Genomic DNA, 21,122 nt, shown 5'->3' with positions numbered 1-21,122 from the left:
TTCCAAAGAAAAGTTGACCAATTTCTAAACAAGATCATTACCATGGACGAAACCTGGCTGCATTATTTCGAGCCTGAAGGAAAGCGTCAGTCAAGTGTTTGGAAAACTCCCAGCACGCCGCCTCCCAAAAAAGCTAAAGCTGTTAAATCCATGGATAAAGTCATGTTCATGTTCTTTATGGACAGCCAAGGCATCGTCTTATCCCATGCCGTCCCAAATACTATTTCATGAATACAATATATTAAAAGAGATTTTCAAGAACGGGGGGGGGGGGGGAGGAGTTTTAAAGAGTTTAAGATTGTTTAAAATAAAAATTAAATGATGAAGTGTTTTATGAAAGAAAATTATATCTTTCTTTTTTAAGGTCAGTGGAAATCAATAAGCAAAAATCTTAATCATGAATATTATTTATTAACCCCTTCTCTACCGGCACATTTTACGTGATTTTGGAGACCTTTTGACATAGCATTATCAAATTATTTCTAACCTTTTTATCCAATGAGAAAACTAGGCATAATGCATACCATTTTGTAGGGAATTTCTTAGAGATGATATTTCATGACTACTCAGATACCCAACGACTGACCTTATTAGTAGCAATGGAGGTCAAAGGTCAAATAAGTGCAAATTTTTTTGGAATTTTTCGATACTTTTTAATCTTCAAGCTAAAAATTAACAATGATGTATGTTGAAATAGGAAATTTGGAATATACTCACAAAAGAACATTATACTGTACTACATGAATTACATAAACTTTTTTTTCAATTCTAAATACAATGACTTTAAAGGGGTTGCTTAGCAACGGGGTATTTTTCAATTTTCGGGCAGTAATTTTCGTTTTTTGCTCATCCTAGACATATTCATGCATTACAGCACATTTTAAAGTCAGATATGAGGTCAAAAAATTAAAAGGGATATACAGCAGATAAATTGTCTTAAAGTTTGACCTCATTAACACTATTTTTAGGAGGTCAAAGGTCAAATTAGTGCAAAATTCATCAACTTTTTCAACACTTTTCAATATTCTTGCTAAAATTTTACAGAATGGATGCTGAAATAGAAAATTCTGAATACACTCTGAAGAAATCATCAGAACTGCAATATCCATACACCATTTCATTTCAAATATTTGTTAATTGACCTTTAAGTGGTTGCTTAGCAACAACATTTTTAATTTTTTGGCTGTATACACTGTATGTTTGTTATTGCTCATTCTAGACACTTTTTGTGTATTCCATGATATTATAAGTAAGATATAGGCCAAAATAATGTAAAGAACATTATTGAATTAAGTATTGACCTTGATACTTCTGTTCTTAGGGGGGTCAAGGTCATATCGGTACAGAATTCTGCCTTAAATTGCAAGTATATATCAATTTTAGAATGCTGCAATCACTACGGATATATCATCTAATAGATGACATAAACAAATTGTGAACAACAAAATCCTGAGAGAAACTTTAAAAAATGAATTAATCTTTTTTTTTTTTTGCATATCTTGGTTGCCATTCCAAAAATCCATCTAAAATTTGTGAACTGAAATAAAATTTGTCAGATGTGATTGCATGTAATTCAACGTTAATGACACACATATTAAAATAATATGGTAAAAAAAATAGAATTATCATAAATTTCCAATTTTTAACCGATTTCCTGTCTTTACTGAGTTACTTGTTAAAACAATTTTGTCATTTATTAAGCATGAAGAAACCTCACAAGATGGACAATGGATGGAACTTGGAATCTCTTTTTCAAATGAGTGGCTTTTGCATCACAATCCTTTCATTTATCTTATTTATGTGACATGTATTTGCTCATTTTTGCAAGCAAAGGATTCTGATCTGCTATTCTTCTCACAAACCCTTAGTCTATCATGCTATCAAAAGTCAGGATTGTTTACGTCACCTGAGAAATAAAGAGCATTTATAAAACGTGAAGTATCTCAAAAATAATTAACAAGCAGACATGTTTATTTGTTAGTAAGTTTGCAAGTCTTTATCTGCAATATAGGTTCCAGATTACATTATGTGCATATAATCTTCACGTTGGATGATATGCCATTGCAATTTCAAGAATGGAATGTTATCTTATGAATCATTGTTTACAAGGGTTTTTATTACTTAGACTAGAGAGTCAAGAAATATCCTGAATGAAGATATCGTCATTTACTATAGCACTTGCTGACTGGTCAAATGAGGTCAATAAACTCCAACCACAACTTGTGAAAATAATCCTGGCTTTTGATAGCAAGATAGACCACGGGTTTGTGAGAAGAACAGCAAATCCCTTCGCTGGTGAAGATGGCATTCACTAGCCATGTTTGATGAGAAACATTTGACTTGGTCTTTCAAGGCAATAATAAATTGACAATGCAAGTAATGAAAAATCAGGTTGTCAAAAATTTGAAGTACAATTTACAAACAGGGTTTCTTGTGTTCTAATTTTTAAAAAAAAAATTCACAACCATAATATCAAGTAAATTAAAAAAAAAAAAGCAGTACTTTCCACTAGTGCAACTTTGTTCCAATTTATGATGCATATTTACTAGCAAATTAAATTGAGAGACCCACAGGTCCTATACATTTCATGAAAGATGTGGCTAATAAAGGTTTTTAAAGAGCCATAGCTGCCTTACCGACGACACGACCGACTCAAGAATTTAAAAGGAAATCACCTGTTTCTATTTATAGATATACTGTACCTTTTCAATTCAAGAGCAAACTATCTAATATGGTTTGAGGACGAGTGTTGCAAGTATGTCAAATGACAATCATTTTACTTGTTCAATACTCTAATTCTGAGACAAAAGATTTACGCAGAAAATCAATAAAAATAAAACAAGTTGCTATGAATTTGCAAACTTTAATAAAATAGTTTAAGGACTGTCTTTTCCCGAGATACTTTCAAAGTGTAATGTGTAAATTATATCTTTCTGAAATTGTGTATGTTATAAAACATAATAAAGAAAAACGTAGAAAAGATACACAAAGAAAAAAATTTAAAAAAAAATATAAATGGAAAAAATGTGGGGCTCGAACTCGCAATCACCATATTTACATTCCAGCAATCATACCGCTGCGCCAACGAAGTCAATGATGTCAAGTTGATAAATTTAAGACAGATTACTAAATCTTACGATTATTTGAGAAGAAAAATTTAATATATATTTTCATCATTTTCAATATGAAGACCACCTTTGACCAAAATTATCTAAAGGGAATGAAGTGCAGATATATCCAAATAAAATTATTCAAAAGTTGTTTTTCTGGTTAAGGGTGGTCTTTGGCAACAGTTTGTCATCGTTAGGTGGATACCTCAATATTTACTATATATTCTATACAAACTGGATAATTTTCAAATTTATCATATGAGGGAACTATTAACATTTAAATATCATTATTGTGTGATTTGGTTTTACGCATGTATAAACTAAGACTGTATGACAAAATTTTGGTTAAAAAATGTATTTAAGAAATCACTACTAGAGTGGGCGAAAATGCCTATCAAATGCGCTATGGCTCTTTTTTTCTCACTCCAAAAAAAACAAAACAAAAAAAAAAATGACAAAAAGGTCTGGCTGAACAGTGATGGAAAAATCACATAACAGTAGCTACAACATGTATACAATCTTTCTGTTAAACAAAAACAAATCCATTTTCTTGATGCCATTAAAAATACCCTATGCTTCATTGATTCCCCCCCCCCCCGACTTTAAATTTAACAAGAAAAAATAAACTAATAGATTTCATTATAAGATTTTTCTGGTAACAGTGCTTAAAGACCCAATTTTTTTACCGTACGGTTACCTGAGGAGGGGGAGTGGTCTTGGTAGTACTGTTGTTATTTACCTGGAGAGCCCCAATACTCAAGATGTCAAAAATCCCTATACACGCTGCATTACACAGGAAGTCCGGCTTTTGTTAATCAGGGTCAACATTGCGGGTTTTGTGCATAATTTTGAGTGATAATATTTAAAATAAATTATATACTGAAATATAAAATTTGTAGACTTGGCGTTTTCGTCGATATCTTTAAAAACTTGAAGATAAAAAAAAGACATACCTTTTTTAACAATTGTAAAATAAAATTTAAAAAAAAAGAGTGAAAACTACAAAGCAATCGTATCAATATTTTAATCGCCAATAAAAGAAATTATTATAAAATATTAAGTGTGAATATTGAAATAAAAATTAAGATTTCAGTAAGTCTTACTGTGTGGACATTTACCACGATCGGAATATTATTCACTTTTCTGGCGAACAATGGTGTCCAAATATTCGCCATTTCTGAGGGTCCGTGTTCCTAAGCCCTGTTTATAGATTTGGATATAAAAAGAATCTTTATAATTTATAGCGTTAGATACAAGATACTTTATATTAGTATAAATATCTTTTCTTATTTAATCCATTGCATTTGTTGTAATTTTCAAATGGTGGGGGAGGGGGTCGATTGTTTCCAATTACGGCTAATTGAGTTTCTGTGTACCCAAGTTCAAGGTCGACAAGGGCATTACGTACATTCTTTAAATCAAGGCAAGGGTTGAATAAGAGGCTCGGAAGAATTATCGGTCTGTGCTGCTACAGAAACTTCTCTCTTCGGATCTCAGTTATTGAAGGAAAAAAGGGCTTGAATATCCGCTAATTTTTCTTCGAAAAGTTCTACAGTTATCTTGGACGTCATATCGCTAGCAAGTACAAAACAGCAGTGGAGATTGAAAAAAAAAATCACGAAGTCACTGTTTAATTATCTACTCTCAATTATTTTTCAAAAATAAAATTATCAACCAATATAACAGGGAGATGATTTTTTTTAACCAGAGTGTATACAAAGCGACCTCTCACGCGGTACATGAAAGCGTTTGACGCGTGACCAGTTGATTGTTTTCAAAGCATGCAAACTCAGATTATCAGGTAGCCCATGTAACTGGCCCGTCAATCAAATCAGAAGCTATTGTTTTTTTAATGATTGACAGGCGGTATACTATTGATCTTGAATTGGGTAGATTTTGTGGGCGTTAACATAAAATTGGGTGTTTAAGGGGTACAATAAAGACTTGACATGTCATCTTGGAGGAAAAAAAATAATAATAGATGGCATTGGCAATATCTAATGCAAAACTGTTTAGTCAATAAGTTGAAAAAGTTATGTTTTTATACAAATATACAAATCCAGAAATATTGCAAGCTGAATTCCAAATCAGACTGATTTAATCTTCCACAAAATGTTGAAGACCAGAGCACTTTTACTTTGTGGCCACCATTCTTTCATCAACTGTCATTTCTCTGAAAGACTGGAGGAATTTCTTTGACTTGTCTAAGACATGATCATTTTCTGTTAAGTACATGTAATCAGCTACTATCCTGTAAAAGATTTAAATATTTTGAAACAGATTATGTGAATTTACATATATAAAATTAGAATGTGACAATTAATACATTGATGTTATTTTCCTTCTAAAATCAAAAGTATATTTATGTGATTCATGTAGTTAAATGATATTGTTAAGTCAATGTATCAGGACTGAAAAATCATCAACCTAGTAATAACCATCATGGTTGAATTATTGAACTAAAAGAAATAGCATACCTGGCTGTCAGGGTTGTTAAGAGAAAGGACACAATGGACTGAAAACTGTTACTTCAGGGCAAAATTCCTAGGGCAAGGCTGTTCATGTACATGGGAGTGTTGATATATAGCCATCCAGTGAACATAGTTTGTCCATCCATGTACATGATAATTTGAAAATGACTGAAAATTGAGAAAATGGAAATTCTAACCACATAGTTTACTAGATTGAAAATACCACATCAGTCTATAAAAGACTGCTTGTTCCCTTTCTGGGCATAAATTCGAATAAATATTTGTGTTTAAATAGTGTGTTTAAATGTATAATCATAAATCATAAATATCATGTGTATCACACACTTTTTTCAAAATATAAATCAAATTCTTATAAACTTGTGTGAATGCAATATCAAGAGAATGCAATTAAAATTTCACTTTGTTTAGAATTTTTAGAGATACAGACACTTTCACTACCAAAACAAAAATTTACCTGTTCGTTGGTCATAATAAGCACCTGTGTCCCCACATAATGATCTTTCTAGTGCATGGTGGGGTTAGCAATTGGGTCTTCACTGATGAAAGTACTGAAGCAACACAAAATTGGCTGAACTAGTTTCAATCTAAAATACAGTACGAGATGCAAACACTGAAACAGGGTAACGCCTAGATCACAGGAGTCAGTAGTTTTAACCATAAAACAATGTAAACACTAACCATTGAGCTTCGCGAGTGAGGTCGCTACGCTCGCGAAGCTCACTGGTTAGTGTTTACTTTGTTTTATGGATAAAACTGCTGACTCCTGTGTCTAGATACATGAGGACCTAGTACATGTGTACATTTTGTTTTCATTTGAATGTGAATTAATGCGTTTTAAAGACAGTTTTAACTCTTCAGTCAATACTTACTCACCTCTAACTGTCTAATAACAAAGGAAAGACCGTATTATTTGATGCATTGATGTGATGTTCTTCGTTGTAAAATAATCATGAAAACATCATCATGTTGTTGTTTACTGCTACAGCGGAAATCTCAATTCGTATCAACTCTTACAGTGATGAGTCGTGTAAATGCGAGTTTTTCACTCGGCACACCTCGGCCGATTCGTACCTCATCTAACCTAGGTTGTATCATGTAAACCTCCATTGAACCGGAGCTACTTTATACGCAATATGGCTGCGCCCTATAATTACACGTGCACACTGTGCTGAATTCGATCCGTTAACAGACATGTGATTATGTAAAAATACTAAGTACATGTATCTTGGTAATTGTTATTCTTAGTGTTACTTAAATGCTTTTGAAAATTTTTATCGTATGTCAGATGGATGTTTATTATCGTTTTCAAAGCGTTACGTTTTCCCTACGCGGTAAACAGGCAGCCTTATCACAAATGTTAAGCGGAGACGCATATCAAGTTTCCTCGTACAGCCGAGGTTTGATGAAGGTGACGGAATCAGCCGTGGTTTGCCGAATGCGAGTTTTTGTGCTTGTTTCAAAGTTGTTAAATTCCGTGTCAGTATACATGGTATAGATCTAATTAAATTTCATATTAAGAAAATATATCACATACAGCAATATTAAATCTGATTTTTTTTGACGTAAAGACGTTTAGGGAATCTACATTTCGTATCAACATTATTGTACATGTAATATAGATAAAAAAAATTCATTATATTAAAAAATTAAACTTCACAAAAGGTAGAAAGATGGTATATATGTTTTTCAAACAATTATTTTGTATTAAGCATTTATTTCATTAAAAGTATATATTAAAATAGTACTTATTATGTTATAAAACAATATTTTGTTCCGAGTAAGACACAACAGAATCGACCTTGACGTTAAATATTGATTGCCCGCGATTTTTCTATAAAAATTATGCAAAGGTCACAAATTCAAACTATCGTTATTAAGAAAATACTGAGAGTAAGAAGATCAGTAAAGGCTTGTTGAAAAGGAAATTTTCTCTACTTTTACCAGCCTTATTTTGTTTTCCCTATTTCAATACAGAAATACACGTAAACATGAGCTTTGTTTAAATATTACGATTAAAAACGAGAAAAAACACATAAGTGCAAGAAAATTCTTGCTTTTACAAAATATTTTAAAGTAATTATAACAATAATTTTTACATATTTTAAAAGCAGAGAAAATATGCTTTAAGAATATATCACACTTTCTTTATTATGTTAATCAGGAAAAAAATGTCAATCGTACGGAAAATCGTTAATTGCTTTGGAAAATTGCGCCATTTTCAAAAAGTCATGTATGTCTTCAAAACGTAAAATCTATTTATTACCGACATTAAGACATAAATTTTCTACATAGTTTTGAAATAGAGAAAATTTCCAAAAAGATGATATATAGTTTATATACCTTTATGCTTTCATAAAATAAATACAGAGATCTTATTTTCGCGAAGTCGTGTTTTAACGCGCCACCGGTCAAATTGACCGGTGTGGAAGTGAAGGGGTTAAGGTTGTCCGCCGTGATTTTCTCCAAGCTTTGCGGAGAGAAAGACCGGTATTGACAAACAACACAGAAGAGTTGATTTATCATCAAGACAATGCTCCAAGTCACAGGGCAGAGGAAACAGAACTGGAATTAGACCTCTTGGGATTTCGGAGACTCAAACATCCGCCCTACACGCCAGACCTCGCTCCCCTGGATTTTGCGTACTTTCCTGCCTTGACAGGACATTTGCGAGGACAGAGATTTCAAAATTTGACCGAAATTCGTCGTGAACTGTCCAAATTCAACAGAGCACTTGGACAAGAGTGGTTCAGAAATGTGTTCAATGCATGGGTAAAACTGCACGAGAAATGTCTATCACATTGTGGGCGCTATTTTGAAAAGGAATAAATGTGACGTTCATTTCATGTATAAAGACTACAAACGACGTCATGACGTTGTCGGCGTTGCGCCGACAGCACTTATGTTAGATTCATTTTAATGGCAGAAAAAAAATATTTATGGAGATATTTCATTAAAACTTCTATGTTATTTTCAATAAATGTTGATTATAATCTGTGCCAATTTTTAACTTTATAGTATTAATGAAACGGAAAATATTTAAAAATTTCGCGTTTTTCTGGGACAACCCTCGTAAAGGTGTGCACATTGAGACCATTTTATTCATTTTCAACATAGGGTACCTACCTTATTTCTGCAGGAAAAATGTTCAAAGACAGTGCATGGACTATGCTGAACAGAAATCGTTGTTTACCAACATTGGGAAAATTAATGGAAATAATGAATTCAATTACTTATCCTTGGTCTAATATAATGCTACGAATATTTTCATCTATTACAAATTGTGTAATTAACCATACATAACATTTTTTCTATCTTACTTCTAAGGGCAGATCACTCTAACTGTATAAAACTACCCTACAATTAGAACTCTTTAGTGTGCAGTGTTTAGAGCTTCCTTAAGTATAACTTTTTGAACCTTGGTAGGTTAATTCTTTTTCTTTGTCACAAATATGCAATTAAGTGAAATCAGTTCTATTTGAAGTTGATACAGTTGAAAATATTGTGGTATTTAATAATTAAAAAAAGAACTGCATTCAAAAGTAAGCTCTGCTTTTCTTTTCCGTTTGCTAGAAAAAAACTCAAAATGTTTAATCGAGTATATTTCTATATGAAGAAAATATTATAGTCACTTCGGGCGTGGACACCCATACCCCCCTCCAATATATTTTTCCCTTTGAATTCTGGATCTAATTTTGGGCTTGATAGTCTTATTAATTTACAGAGGCCGTTTCAGATGATCCCTGGCTACGCTTCCCATCGGTACTTCCATTAGTGTTGTGCTTGAACGAGAGTACATGTATGATGCTTGTAGGTCAGGAAATGTTGGTAAAAACAGCGTTGATACTGATTTGATAACTGCTGAATAGTTTATAGCATTATTTAGTGTGACCGGTCGACAGAGATGCTTACTCCTCCATGGCACCTGATCCCACCTCTAATGCTCCAAATTTGTATGTCTTCAATGGACTTTTGAGCTTGAGTACTGTTCTATATCATCCATTTCATTGTAATGAAAGTGTATCACGTAATTAGGAAAAGATTGTTAACTTTATTCTCAGCAAAGATTTCATAAATAGTGAGCCGCAGTGCATACATTCAAATACATTCTAATTTCTCAAGCACTTCTCTACATCCAGATGCTGACTTTTCTTTGAATATCTATTCAAGACAAACATATACCTAGTATTTAAGAATGGCTCATTTCTTTATGTACAACTCAGAACATTGAACAGGTTATAAGCTGTGTTCATCACTCAGAAAAATCAGCCCCGCCAGGGAAGGTCTGAAAAATAGTTATCACATGTTTCATAAAATGTTGTTCAGTACACTTTTGCATTAATGTTTTTAGTGTTTTGATATCTCTTTTATTTCATGTTAAGTAAACCTTGCATGACATAATGTGTATTTAAAACTTTATCAAAAATTTGGCATCATTTTTACACGAATTCCAAACTTAAAGACAAGTAAAACTGTTACAATATATTTGGATTTTGAAAGGACGGGGACTTGTATTCAGTCTCAGAAATCCTTCACTTACATGATCTTCTCGTACAACGTCTCACACAGTCGAACTTTGTCTTGAAGTTGTTTTGATTTCCTCTACATCCGCCGTAAGAAAATAGTTCACATCGATTAGTCAATTTATTGTACCACCAACGTCTGAAGGCTCCCCTACACGGGCCAACAACCTTAGACTGATAACAGACACCTTTTGATGGAGCTGAAGCAAGAATTCAAAGTCTTATTAAGTTTTGATAATTTAATTCCAAGCAACATTGAGCACAACACACTTTAGAGCAGATCTTTCTATCATTTGATATTATTTACCGAATCTTTGCAGTGAAGCACAACTCTAAGAACTTGAGAATACATACTTCCAAGACACTAATACGCAATACATACTCTGAAGACAATGTCATATTATTTCTCAAACCTAACACTATGAACTATATTCACCGTTTCACAGTCCCATTATGTTTTCTCTTTATGATTATCTTTTATTCCACTTACATTTAACACATGCTCTTTTTGTACAAAACACGCGTCCATTTGAGCCACAGGAACATCTGTTGCAGCCATCAATTGATGGAAAACGCTGACCAACCCTGTAATACCTTCCGTTGTACCGACAACCTACAAATAATAAATCTCACAAGTTTTTGCTCACTGTGTTATACATTCCTTTGTATATACATGTACAACCTACAAACAATAAATTATTAGAAATTCTTGTCCAGATTGTAATACCTTTCGGTGTATCAAAAATCTACAACAAGTTTGACAAGCTTTGATCGGTTGTATTTACAATTTACAATGCTCTGACATACGCTTTTGTATCTCCCGTCGTATTTTCAACTTACAAAGAACAAATTTAACGTAGATTGAAAATAGTTTTATGTTCTCACACAAATAATTAAGTAAAATATCAACACAGCATTTGTCTGTCTTTTTTCCTCGTATGAACTGAGAATTCATTGTAATTATAAATAATATCATAATTATTTTGCATTAATTTTTGCTTCATAGAAATTGTTCATCTTACACATACATGTGTTCTTTATCGATTATTGATCACAATACTTTACCTAGGCTAGTCTAACGAATCGTAGAAATAGCGTCATTTTCCTGTTCAGTTAAGAGCAATAAAATTTTAATGTAAATAGTCTGAGGAAAAAAGTCTTCTTTCATCTATCAGTTTTCTGAATACTTTCTACTTTATTCCATAAATTATTCTATACTTACCCCTACATATTCTCTTTACTGACACACTGCCAGGCCTATCTGACCAACACGTACTACTCCATTTTATACCTATGTCTAATGCATGCTCTTTCCGCGGTTGAAACGCCAGTCTGACCAACACGTTCTACAGTATTTTACTGTATACTTAAGCCTAATGCATGATCTCCCTGTACAACTGACCCACCCATCGGGCCTACTTTACTGTATACTTACGCCTAATGCATGCTCTCTCCGTACAATTGACACGACCATCGGACCCACATGAACTACTTTACTGTATACCTACGCCTAATGCATGATCTCTCCGTACAACTGACCCGCCCATCAGACCTACTTTACTGTATACTTACGCCTAATGCATGCTCTTTCCGTACAACTGACACGACCATCGGACCCACATGTACATCTGTTACAGCCATCTGTTGACGGGAAACTCTGTCCAGGTCTGTAAGTTCTATAGTTGTATGTGCATTCTGCGTACGACATTAAAAAATCCTTTATCCTTAGAAAGCATAATTCATTATTGACATTGAGTATGTTCACTTTCATTTTGTCAAAAATGTATTCAATCTATTAAATTTAAATTTTCTAATCCCTCGTTATAAAATCTGCTTAATAGGTAACGATGCGAATTTAAGAGATCTTATGTTAGTAAGATTGAAACTGAACTGGTAGCTCAAGATAATCTAAATAAAGGGATAATTCCGTAGGGCACAGTAAAGACACTTGCTTTCTACCACTTAATATTTAACAAAATTGCAGTACTTACTTGTGGCACACGCTATGAGTGTACAGATGACCTGTCCATTAGATCTACACGTACATCTGTTACAGCCATCCCCAGCAGGAAAACTCTGTCCAACCTTGTAAAATCTACCGTTATACCTACATACTAAAAAGTAGAGTCTACCCTTATACCTATATACTAAAAATAGAATCTGCCGCTATACTTACATACTAAAAAGAGATTTTACCTTTATACTTACATACTTGAAATAGAATCTACCGTTATACCTACATACTTAAAATAAAATCTACCGTTATACCTACATACTAAAAAAAGAATCTACCGTTATACTTATATATTAAAAATAGAATCTTCCGTTATACCTACATACTAAAAATAGAATCTACCTTTATACCACATACTAAAAATAGAATCAGACGTTATACCCACATAAATCTACCGTTATACCTACATATTAAAAAAAGAATTTACTGTTATACCTGCATACATAAAACAATATCAATCGTTAAACTTACATGCTAAAAAAGAATCTACCGTCTTACCTACATACTAAAAAACCAATCGTTATACCTAGATGCTAAAAATAGAATCTGCAGTTTAACCAACATACTAAAAAGAATCTACCGTTATACCTACATACTAAAAATAGAATCAGACGTTATACCTACATACTAAAAATAGAATTTATCGTTATTCCTACATACTTAAAATAGAATCAACCGTTATACCTACATACTAAAAAAAATCTACCGTTATATCTACACACTAAAAAACCCACCGTTATACCTACATGTACAAGCTAAAAATAGAATCTACCGTTCTACCAACACACTAAAAAGAATCTACCGTTATACCTACATACTTAAAATAGAATATACCGTTATACCTACATAATAAAAATAGAATCTGCTGTTATTCCTACATACTAAAAATAGAATCTAACTTTATACCTACATACTAAAAATGGAATCTGCCATTATACCTACAAACTGACAAAAATGCACTGCTATACATGTACATGCATACCAAAAAATAAAAATAATCTACCGTTATGCGTATAATGTAAATATAAGAGAAAACTAACTCTTAACTTTTCAGTCGCCCGCGTGGCGCAGTGGTTAGAGAATTCGCTCTAGAGTCGCGGAGTAAGGTGTTGATCCTTACGTCGCGGGTTCGAATCCCACTGTGGGACGTTTAGACCGGTCCTTCGGATGAGACCGTATAAACCGAGGTCCCGTGTCGCAGTAGGTGCTGGCACGAAAAAGATTCCTCGCTGCTCAATGGCCCTTAGTGTCGAGTATAGGTCAAAATTTGCAGCTCTCCGCCGGTAAGTGGTGGCGTCTCCATATGAGTGAAAGGTTCTCGAGAGGGACGTTAAACAATAAACAAACAAACATACAAAACTTAACTTTTCATAATACATGTATCATTTTAATTTTTAATCTAATAAACTGCCAAAAGTGTTAGAAGAGCGCTAGCCTTATAAAAAAAGTTCTGATTTTACACGAAATTATTGTGAAAATTAACAGGTAAACATGCGATGATCCGATGAAATTCACATATCAGAAAAATTAGTATTTGATTTTTATTTTTGCTCCTTTTTTCAAGATAATTTGTAGTTAATAAGATACCTTTGCTCATGAACAAAAAGAAACAATCAATATTGACTAAACTTTCTTTTAGATTTATCTATTTCATGAAGAATAAATTAAATATAAATATGAAGGCTTTTCGGAAATTATGGAGACATTGTGTTTATTCTCCTTTCTAATGAAAGTCTTTTGGTGAAAATTGGCATATATGTTTTACAAACACTAACAATAAATAAAAACAAATAATTAAGATTTTTTTTTTCAATAGAATATTAATGCGTCTATGGTAGGAGAACTCAGCGTTATCACAAAATCAAAAAATGAAAGTCCGTTACTAGTAAGTACTAAATTCCTGTGGACATACAGTGTATAGTAAGTGGGAAAATTATCATTTGTGTAACTTTCAATTTTATTTTGACTTTATTTTGTGCAAGTTTGATGGGATTTTGATCAGAAATGTGGAGATATTAAAAACATTCATCATGGTATAGAAATCTGATTTCGACGGCAAAGCAAAATGAATTTGACGTTTAAGAGGAGCAGCGGCATACATGAAATTTTATATAGCGCAAATAATGAAACTCCTGTTCAGACCAAAGAACCGCTTAAAGAAAAACAGAGCGAAGGAAATGTGCCTAAGGGCTTGGGATATGATCGAAATAACTCTTTCTGATGAAATATTCTACCAGAATGGGGAAGAATTAGCCAAATAACCATCAAGTATTACGTAAATAAATAAACAAATAGCGTCAGCGGTGGTTATGTCAGTATACAGCATGCATGATGGTATCCAAACTACAGATCATATTTCATTGCAATTTGACATTGGGGTTGCAACAACACACAACATTTCAACAACAAATTTATAAAAAGAGAGAGCTTGATTTCTGAAATGTTTTTAAGTGATGACATGGAGAGAAGAGTTAAAGCTTCCCGGTACGAAATAAATGACGGTTGAAGTGACGTTAATATGACGTAGCAAAAATCTCTCCGGACTTTTCCAGGTCAAAAAACATAAGGAAGTCTTTAATTTTACCAGGACTGGAATGATATGCTATTAATTAGAAAATTTTGCACACTCGGTATACATGTATTTGATTCTGATAAAATGTTGGCGAATTTTCATGAATTGATCTCTTTCTCTTACGGAGTTTAATGTCTCAATAATTACCGAACAGCCCTCTTATTGTACAGAACTCACCTTCTTTTTTTCCGCCCTCGGGAACTTCACATCGTGTTCTACACCCACACCCAAAAGAACAGCACTTCTGAACTATATACAATAAAAGAAATAATTAAATTGTCAATGATTAATTAGTTAATAAGCTAGTAATTAATTAAGTACTTGTTAAACAACCGTCAAAAATCAAAAATGCAATTCTCTGTTTTTTAGGGTAAGGAACTCGGGTTTTGTTGTTGTTGTTGTTTTTAAGTGTCTTGGTATCTGCATCTACATATATTTAGATCTTCATCTTTGTAGTTTTACCTTAGTAGATAAGCAACAGAAAATATGAATATATGTAAAATAAAATAAACTGAAATTTGATAGGTCTCTTTTTTGATAAATGAAATATTTTTGTACGGTAATTTTAATAAGCTAGTTTTAAAACATCGAGATGGACTCTTGAATTCTTTTTAATTACCACCTACCTCCGGGACAATCTTGGTCCCCGTTACACCGTATATTAGCCAGATTACAATCACATGGTGTTATTTCGTTAGACACGGGGCATCTCCCTGGTTTAACAAGAGGGGGACGATTTGGGCTGAATCGGTCTTTTTGTGCACAGACCTGTAAAACGGTCAACTTGTAAGTCAACCATCGGATATGAAATACTGAGAGATACATGTAGTTTTAATTATATATAAGCTTTAGAGGGTCAGTCTTGATTTTTTTTCTCTTTGATAAAGGAAATATAAGATAAAATTTCTTCCATTTTTCCCGACGAACAATTTTTTTATTTTCTATAAATTAGCGACGATTATTCCACAGGTATTCCTTGAAATTTTAATTCACGTATATAACCAATTCTGCATACCCTTCACTAGACAATATGTGAAAGAAATTAAATATATAATACATACCACTGCAAATAAAATACATATGACAATTTTCCCAACCATTCTAAACAACTGATTGAATATTAACAACTACATTGCATGTAAAACCTATTTATATACTGAAAGGGGCTAAACTTATTCTTCTCTGTATTGATTGGATAAATCCCTCTTCATAGTTATTTATTGCATCGAATAAAGCTATTTCACTGGTTTATGATAGAGTTTGTTTTGTACTCTTTTGGCTTTATCATTGGTTTTTAATTTTAATAATACATTTAATGGAGTTTTATTTTATTTTTGTTCAAAGTGCTATATATTGAGAGAAAAGAAATGTGTGACTTATCTGAAGTCGGTTCAACTTTCATCCTTTAACGGGTGTGACATAACTCAACGATATAAACATTATTCATCTTTTTAAAAAAATCTTTACATAAGTGTAAACAAGACTTTATAAACACACAAATGTGCCGTTTATAGATATAATTACTAGATGAGTATATTTATTGTAAATGATTATGTTATATAAAAGCATTTATAAAAGATAATATTATATGCTTAAACGTTTCGTAAAGTTAAAACAGACTGTTTTTTTTAATCTTCTACACTTTCTGAATATTTTTCTTATTTAGATTGAAAACAGGATTCGTTCATTCTGATTCTCTATGCATATAATATTATTCTATCTCTGAATATGCCCCTCTGAATGTTCCCCGCCCGTTCATTGTTAAGAGTTATATCTACTGTTGTTTGAAAGGATTAGTTATGTATAACTTAAAAGTAACAGTGGATATAATTCGTATATATATGAGAGCTGTAATACTCCACAATCTATGTTTACACGTTGAGATTACACTGTTTTGCAATAAAACTGATGTCGATAATATCGTATGAAAGACGTGAAGGTAGTTGAAAGAAAATGTCCATCGATTTTTTTTTCTGCAAAAGTGTATTTGTAAACTTATTCTCAATGGTTATAATTTTTGAAATATGCAGGTATTTGTGTTATGCCCCTACAATATTCTATCAATATTGTTTTTCATGATTAAGAAAGCACAGACTTTTACAATTATGAAATTTGTATAATTAAATGAAATTAAAAATGGATTTTAATCTTGTAAACACATTCAATATTTTATCATGCAGTTTAACACTTATAAAACCGAACGGATGCATTTTCCACAACGGTAATAACATATACTGAAACGCAAAAAGAAACGCAACATCCTATTTTAGGGGGAAATATTATATACAGGATAAAATTTTGTATCTAAAAGGTAAGGACATCTTCAACTTTGTAAATATCGGTAATTTAACGGTTGAATGATTTTCATAACCATTACCGGAAGTTAAGTTTGAGTCTGCTTAACAGAAATCAAAATTGCATGTTTAACAAAACATTTGGCAATAATATGGGGTTTTAAGAGTTTGTATCTGTTCATCATAAGTAATGAAGCAATGTTACGAAAAATAAATTCTCCTTTCTTTTCTGTAAGCGATGCCAAGGCTTCCTAAAAATGACTTAAGCACGCTTTTCCATTGCTCTAGCTGGAAAATATCAAAATAAAGGTGATGGAGAGTTGCAGATGCAAATATGCAACACATCACGCCTCAACAGGCTCTCACGTATCATTAGTATGAATGACAGTCCTTGGACAGGAAGTCCAAGGGTCACTACACTGCGCTTGGCTAGAGAAAATTCGACCTCATCATCTGAAAAAACAGGCATTTAAAATTGGCAAAGAATATTTCTTTCGCTCAGATCTCGAGATTGATGAACCTACTGCATCGTAGAAATCAAGCTGCAACTGTTGTACATGGCAGTCTTGCACGCTGTAATTGAATGGGGGGGGGGGGAGGTTAACATTCATGTGTTACTTTATAAACTTAAGTTAAAAGATTATAATTTAACATTTATATCAAATCTCTGATGTTTATAAATCGAGTTTTACCTTACTGTATTCATTTTTGAAGATCATTAGATAAAAAATTCAAATATTTGTAGATTACTGCTTCTTGCGTTTTTTTTGTGTTTCAGTATATTTACTTAGTCATAACGGAAAAACTTACTTGTTATAACGAGTTAATATTTCAGTTAGTTTTATCGTTCTTACAATTGATTTATTTCGTTATAGTGAGATAATAATCACGTTATAACGAAATAGCTAATTTGGTATTAGGACATCATTTTCTCTCCATATAAGAATAGAAATGGCAGTAGTTTTTAATAAGTTTTTTGCGTTATGCATTATCATAATTATCACTATATTACTACATGTAATTGTTGGCTTAAAGTCAGTTACATGTAATTGGTGGCTTAAAGTCAGTTACTTGTAATTGGTGGCTTAAAGTCAGTTACATGTAATTGGTGGCTTAAAGTCAGTTACATGTAATTGTTGGCTTAAAGTCAGTTAATGGATGTTTGGAGATATCTTTCATGCTAGGGCTTAATTATGATAAAGTCTTGATACGTCTTGCAATAAATAATATTGAATTAGTAAGCAACTTTTAATTAACACATTATAACTGTACTGAAAGCCATTCATAAGCAGATATTTGTACTATTTTCAGTAGTGAATAATAATCAAACACAGGAACTTTTATTTGCAATATCAAATAAAAGGAAATTTAAATGCCTCAGGTGAAAAGTTAGGCAGATCGTGGTGCATATGTACCCAATAAACATACAAAAATATTCCCAACACTCAACATCAATTTGAATTAACATATCTATATTAGATTCTGAAACTTCATAAAACTTTTAGAAATAAAGATACATAGCAGGTTCCATAAATGTTCAACCAAGCCTCTTTCTTTACTCCTTACTGAAATATTAACAGTAGTGAAGGGGAAACTTAAGAAGTACTGCGCAACAATAAAATCGAGAATTAACTCTTGTAAATCAGATGTGGATACTTAAAAACTCCAAGGAACCTTTGGAAAATTTGAAATCACAAACATTTACCAAAATCAACAACATAAAAACTTATGACTTTTCAACTTTATATACAACCATTCCCCACGATAAATTAAAGTCCAGGCTTTTTGATATCGTTGGCAGCTGCTTTTTCAATAAAAATGGAACTTAATTAAGTAAATTAACTTAAATTGTCAGTGGTCATTTGCAAAATTATTTTGTTAAAAAACATTATGATTATACACAAAAGTACTCTGAAGTTGACATTAAAAAGATGCTTGAGTTTCTGATTGACAATATCTATGTGGTCTTTGGAGACCAGGTCTTCCAACAATCTATTGGAATTCTCATGGTACTTACTGCACCCCGTTATTAGCAGACCTATTTATGTATTCATATGAAGCAGAATTTGTTCAAAATCTTATGCGTGAAAAAAAGAAAACACTTGCTGTGGCCTTCAACTCGACATTTAGATTTATCGACGACGTATTGTCAATAAACAATGGTTATTTCCATTCCTATCTCGATACGATATATCCCGGTGAGCTTGAAATAAAAGATACAACAGAGTCTGACTCATCTGTTTCATATTTGGATATTTAAAAAAAAATACTAGAAAAAGACGTTAATGATAATCTAGCAACAAAGCTTTATGATAAACGTGATGACTTTAACTTTTCAATCGTCAACTTCCCTTACTTATACAGTAATATAACTTCATCATCAAGCTCAAATGCAGGTGATTATGGTATATTTCTACATAAACAAGGGAAGATGACGATAGAAATCATCACGTTTATCATAACGTTACATTGTTAGTTTTCCATCAACAATTTCTTAAGTAAACGTCCAAATGTAAAACAGAATAAGTCACACTTTGTGTTGTCTTTTATTTCAAGTTCATTGGGATACATCTTATGACGTACGAAAGAACATGAATATTGTCAATAGATAAACAGTCATCGCTATATCTAAATGTCGAACTGAAGGAAACAGGAAGACACTTCTTGTTTTCAGGTAGCAATTTTTAAATAATTCATCCTCAAAAAAAAAAAAAAAAAAAATAATAATACAAAAACAGGGTTGCTTATAATGGGATACAATCAGAACCTAAGGGAATTGCAAGAGATTGTTGGAAAAGCTGGTCTCCAAAGACTATAGAGATATATTGGAAATGTGTTACTCAAGCATCTCAATCCGAGCTGTGTGTAGCTGTAATTTCTAATTTTTTTTTCAGAACAAGTAGCTCTACAACCATCCCATACAACTGAAGCATATTCGAGATTAGGGCGTTTAAATGGGGTATGCAAGAGTGAAAGAGATCTTCGATTGGTTTTAATTTTCAGTATTTCTTATAGACACATTTTTTATGCATTAGACAGTAAGATTTCAATATGAGAATCATGTAACCAATTGAAGTTAAATCAAAAGGTCATTCCTAAAAGCTAATGAGTTTATTTTTTTCTAATTGGTTATCTTGTTTCAGAGGTTTAAAAAGATTCTTCTGTTATAAAATACACCGTTAGTCTTAGAGAGATTAAATTTTAGTAACAATTTTAACACTCTTCCGAAGATTTACCGAAATTATTCAGATTACTATATATAAATTTGACATATTTTGATGCGTAGTCGTCTAGAAATAATATAACAAAAATTGACAGCTTCTCAGCTGCCTCATTGACATAGATTGAAGTAAAAATGGACCTAATACAGAAGCCTAAAGTGCCCCGACATGTCGTGATGCCGGAGAAGATATTACATCACCCTATGTTCTCTTTACTAGATATAACTCTGAAACCAAAGATAAATATTACTCTCAATACATGTTTAGCTTACGGTAGATAAGAGCTCTTTTTGTCAGACAAGATCAAAGGCTTTGGCTAAGTCACAAAAAAATCAAACAAGATTTTCCCTCATCTATATTTCTAACAATGTTGTACCATTAGATAGAATGACAAATAAAAAACAGCGCTGTTTATGTAAAGATATTACAATTAAAACAGTAAAATACAATATGCTTTCCATAACTTTACTAAAACGACTTTCAGACGGGTTTTTAGTTAGACAAAACAGCAAGATCAACTTTTATAAGCGTGGAATAATATTTATTCCTTTTTTTTCGGAAAAGCAGTTTCTTTCCATAAACGATTAAATAGAAAACAAAGAAGGTTTTACAATCGACGATTTTGTTGCTTTTAACATTTTGTGACAGTCAGTTACTATGTTTTTTTTTTCTCCAGGAACTATAGTTAAATATAAATAATGTTTTGTTTACATATACAAATATTGTCAAACACGTCTTACATAGGAATTTCTGGCATTAATCAGTACAGCCATCGTTAACACGTAATAGAAGCAGAGTAACCATAAAGTATATCTATCTTCATCAAAAAAGAAAAATAACATAAAACAAGGGGTATTGTAAAGAACAATGTCAGTTGTTATTGTTTTAAAAATATCCTT

General features: G+C 32.3%; 1 protein-coding gene and 1 long non-coding RNA gene across 2 annotated transcripts; both read right to left on the bottom strand.

The window, feature by feature from the left end:
• Positions 1 to 4,897: 4,897 nt before the first annotated feature.
• Positions 4,898 to 6,152, bottom strand: LOC133198714 (uncharacterized). The gene is made up of 3 exons (XR_009722558.1): positions 6,057 to 6,152; positions 5,588 to 5,749; positions 4,898 to 5,361 (listed from the first exon to the last, which is right to left on the bottom strand). It is a non-coding gene; the product is annotated as an uncharacterized LOC133198714 (long non-coding RNA).
• Positions 6,153 to 10,131: 3,979 nt separating this feature from the next.
• LOC133198209 (kielin/chordin-like protein) lies at positions 10,132 to 20,996 on the bottom strand. Its single transcript, XM_061334334.1, has 7 exons — positions 20,964 to 20,996; positions 15,335 to 15,476; positions 14,886 to 14,957; positions 12,114 to 12,236; positions 11,695 to 11,817; positions 10,613 to 10,735; positions 10,132 to 10,322 (listed from the first exon to the last, which is right to left on the bottom strand). The coding sequence occupies exons 1-7, from the start codon at positions 20,994 to 20,996 to the stop codon at positions 10,132 to 10,134; spliced, it is 807 nt and encodes a 268-aa protein (XP_061190318.1).
• Between the last annotated feature and the right edge of the window lie 126 nt (positions 20,997 to 21,122).

The sequence above is a fragment of the Saccostrea echinata genome, unplaced genomic scaffold (genome assembly GCF_033153115.1).
Source record: "Saccostrea echinata isolate AGI-Se365-2 ecotype Australia unplaced genomic scaffold, CSIRO_AGI_Sech_v1 ptg000033l, whole genome shotgun sequence".
NCBI classification, from domain to species: domain Eukaryota; kingdom Metazoa; phylum Mollusca; class Bivalvia; order Ostreida; family Ostreidae; genus Saccostrea; species Saccostrea echinata.
Note: the sequence above shows the minus strand (reverse complement) of the source record. Positions and strands in the feature narration are given on the sequence as shown.

Bases quoted from the DNA above. Each gene is read 5' to 3' on its own strand.
- LOC133198209 (XM_061334334.1), bottom strand. From the start codon at position 20,996: ATGGCTGTACTGATTAATGCCAGAAATTCCTAT. The intron at 15,477-20,963 runs GTAAGACGTGTT...ACCGTTTTACAG, and splicing joins TTAATGCCAGAAATTCCTAT to GTCTGTGCACAAAAAGACCG. The intron at 11,818-12,113 runs GTAAGTACTGCA...TGTCGTACGCAG, and splicing joins ACTCATAGCGTGTGCCACAA to AATGCACATACAACTATAGA.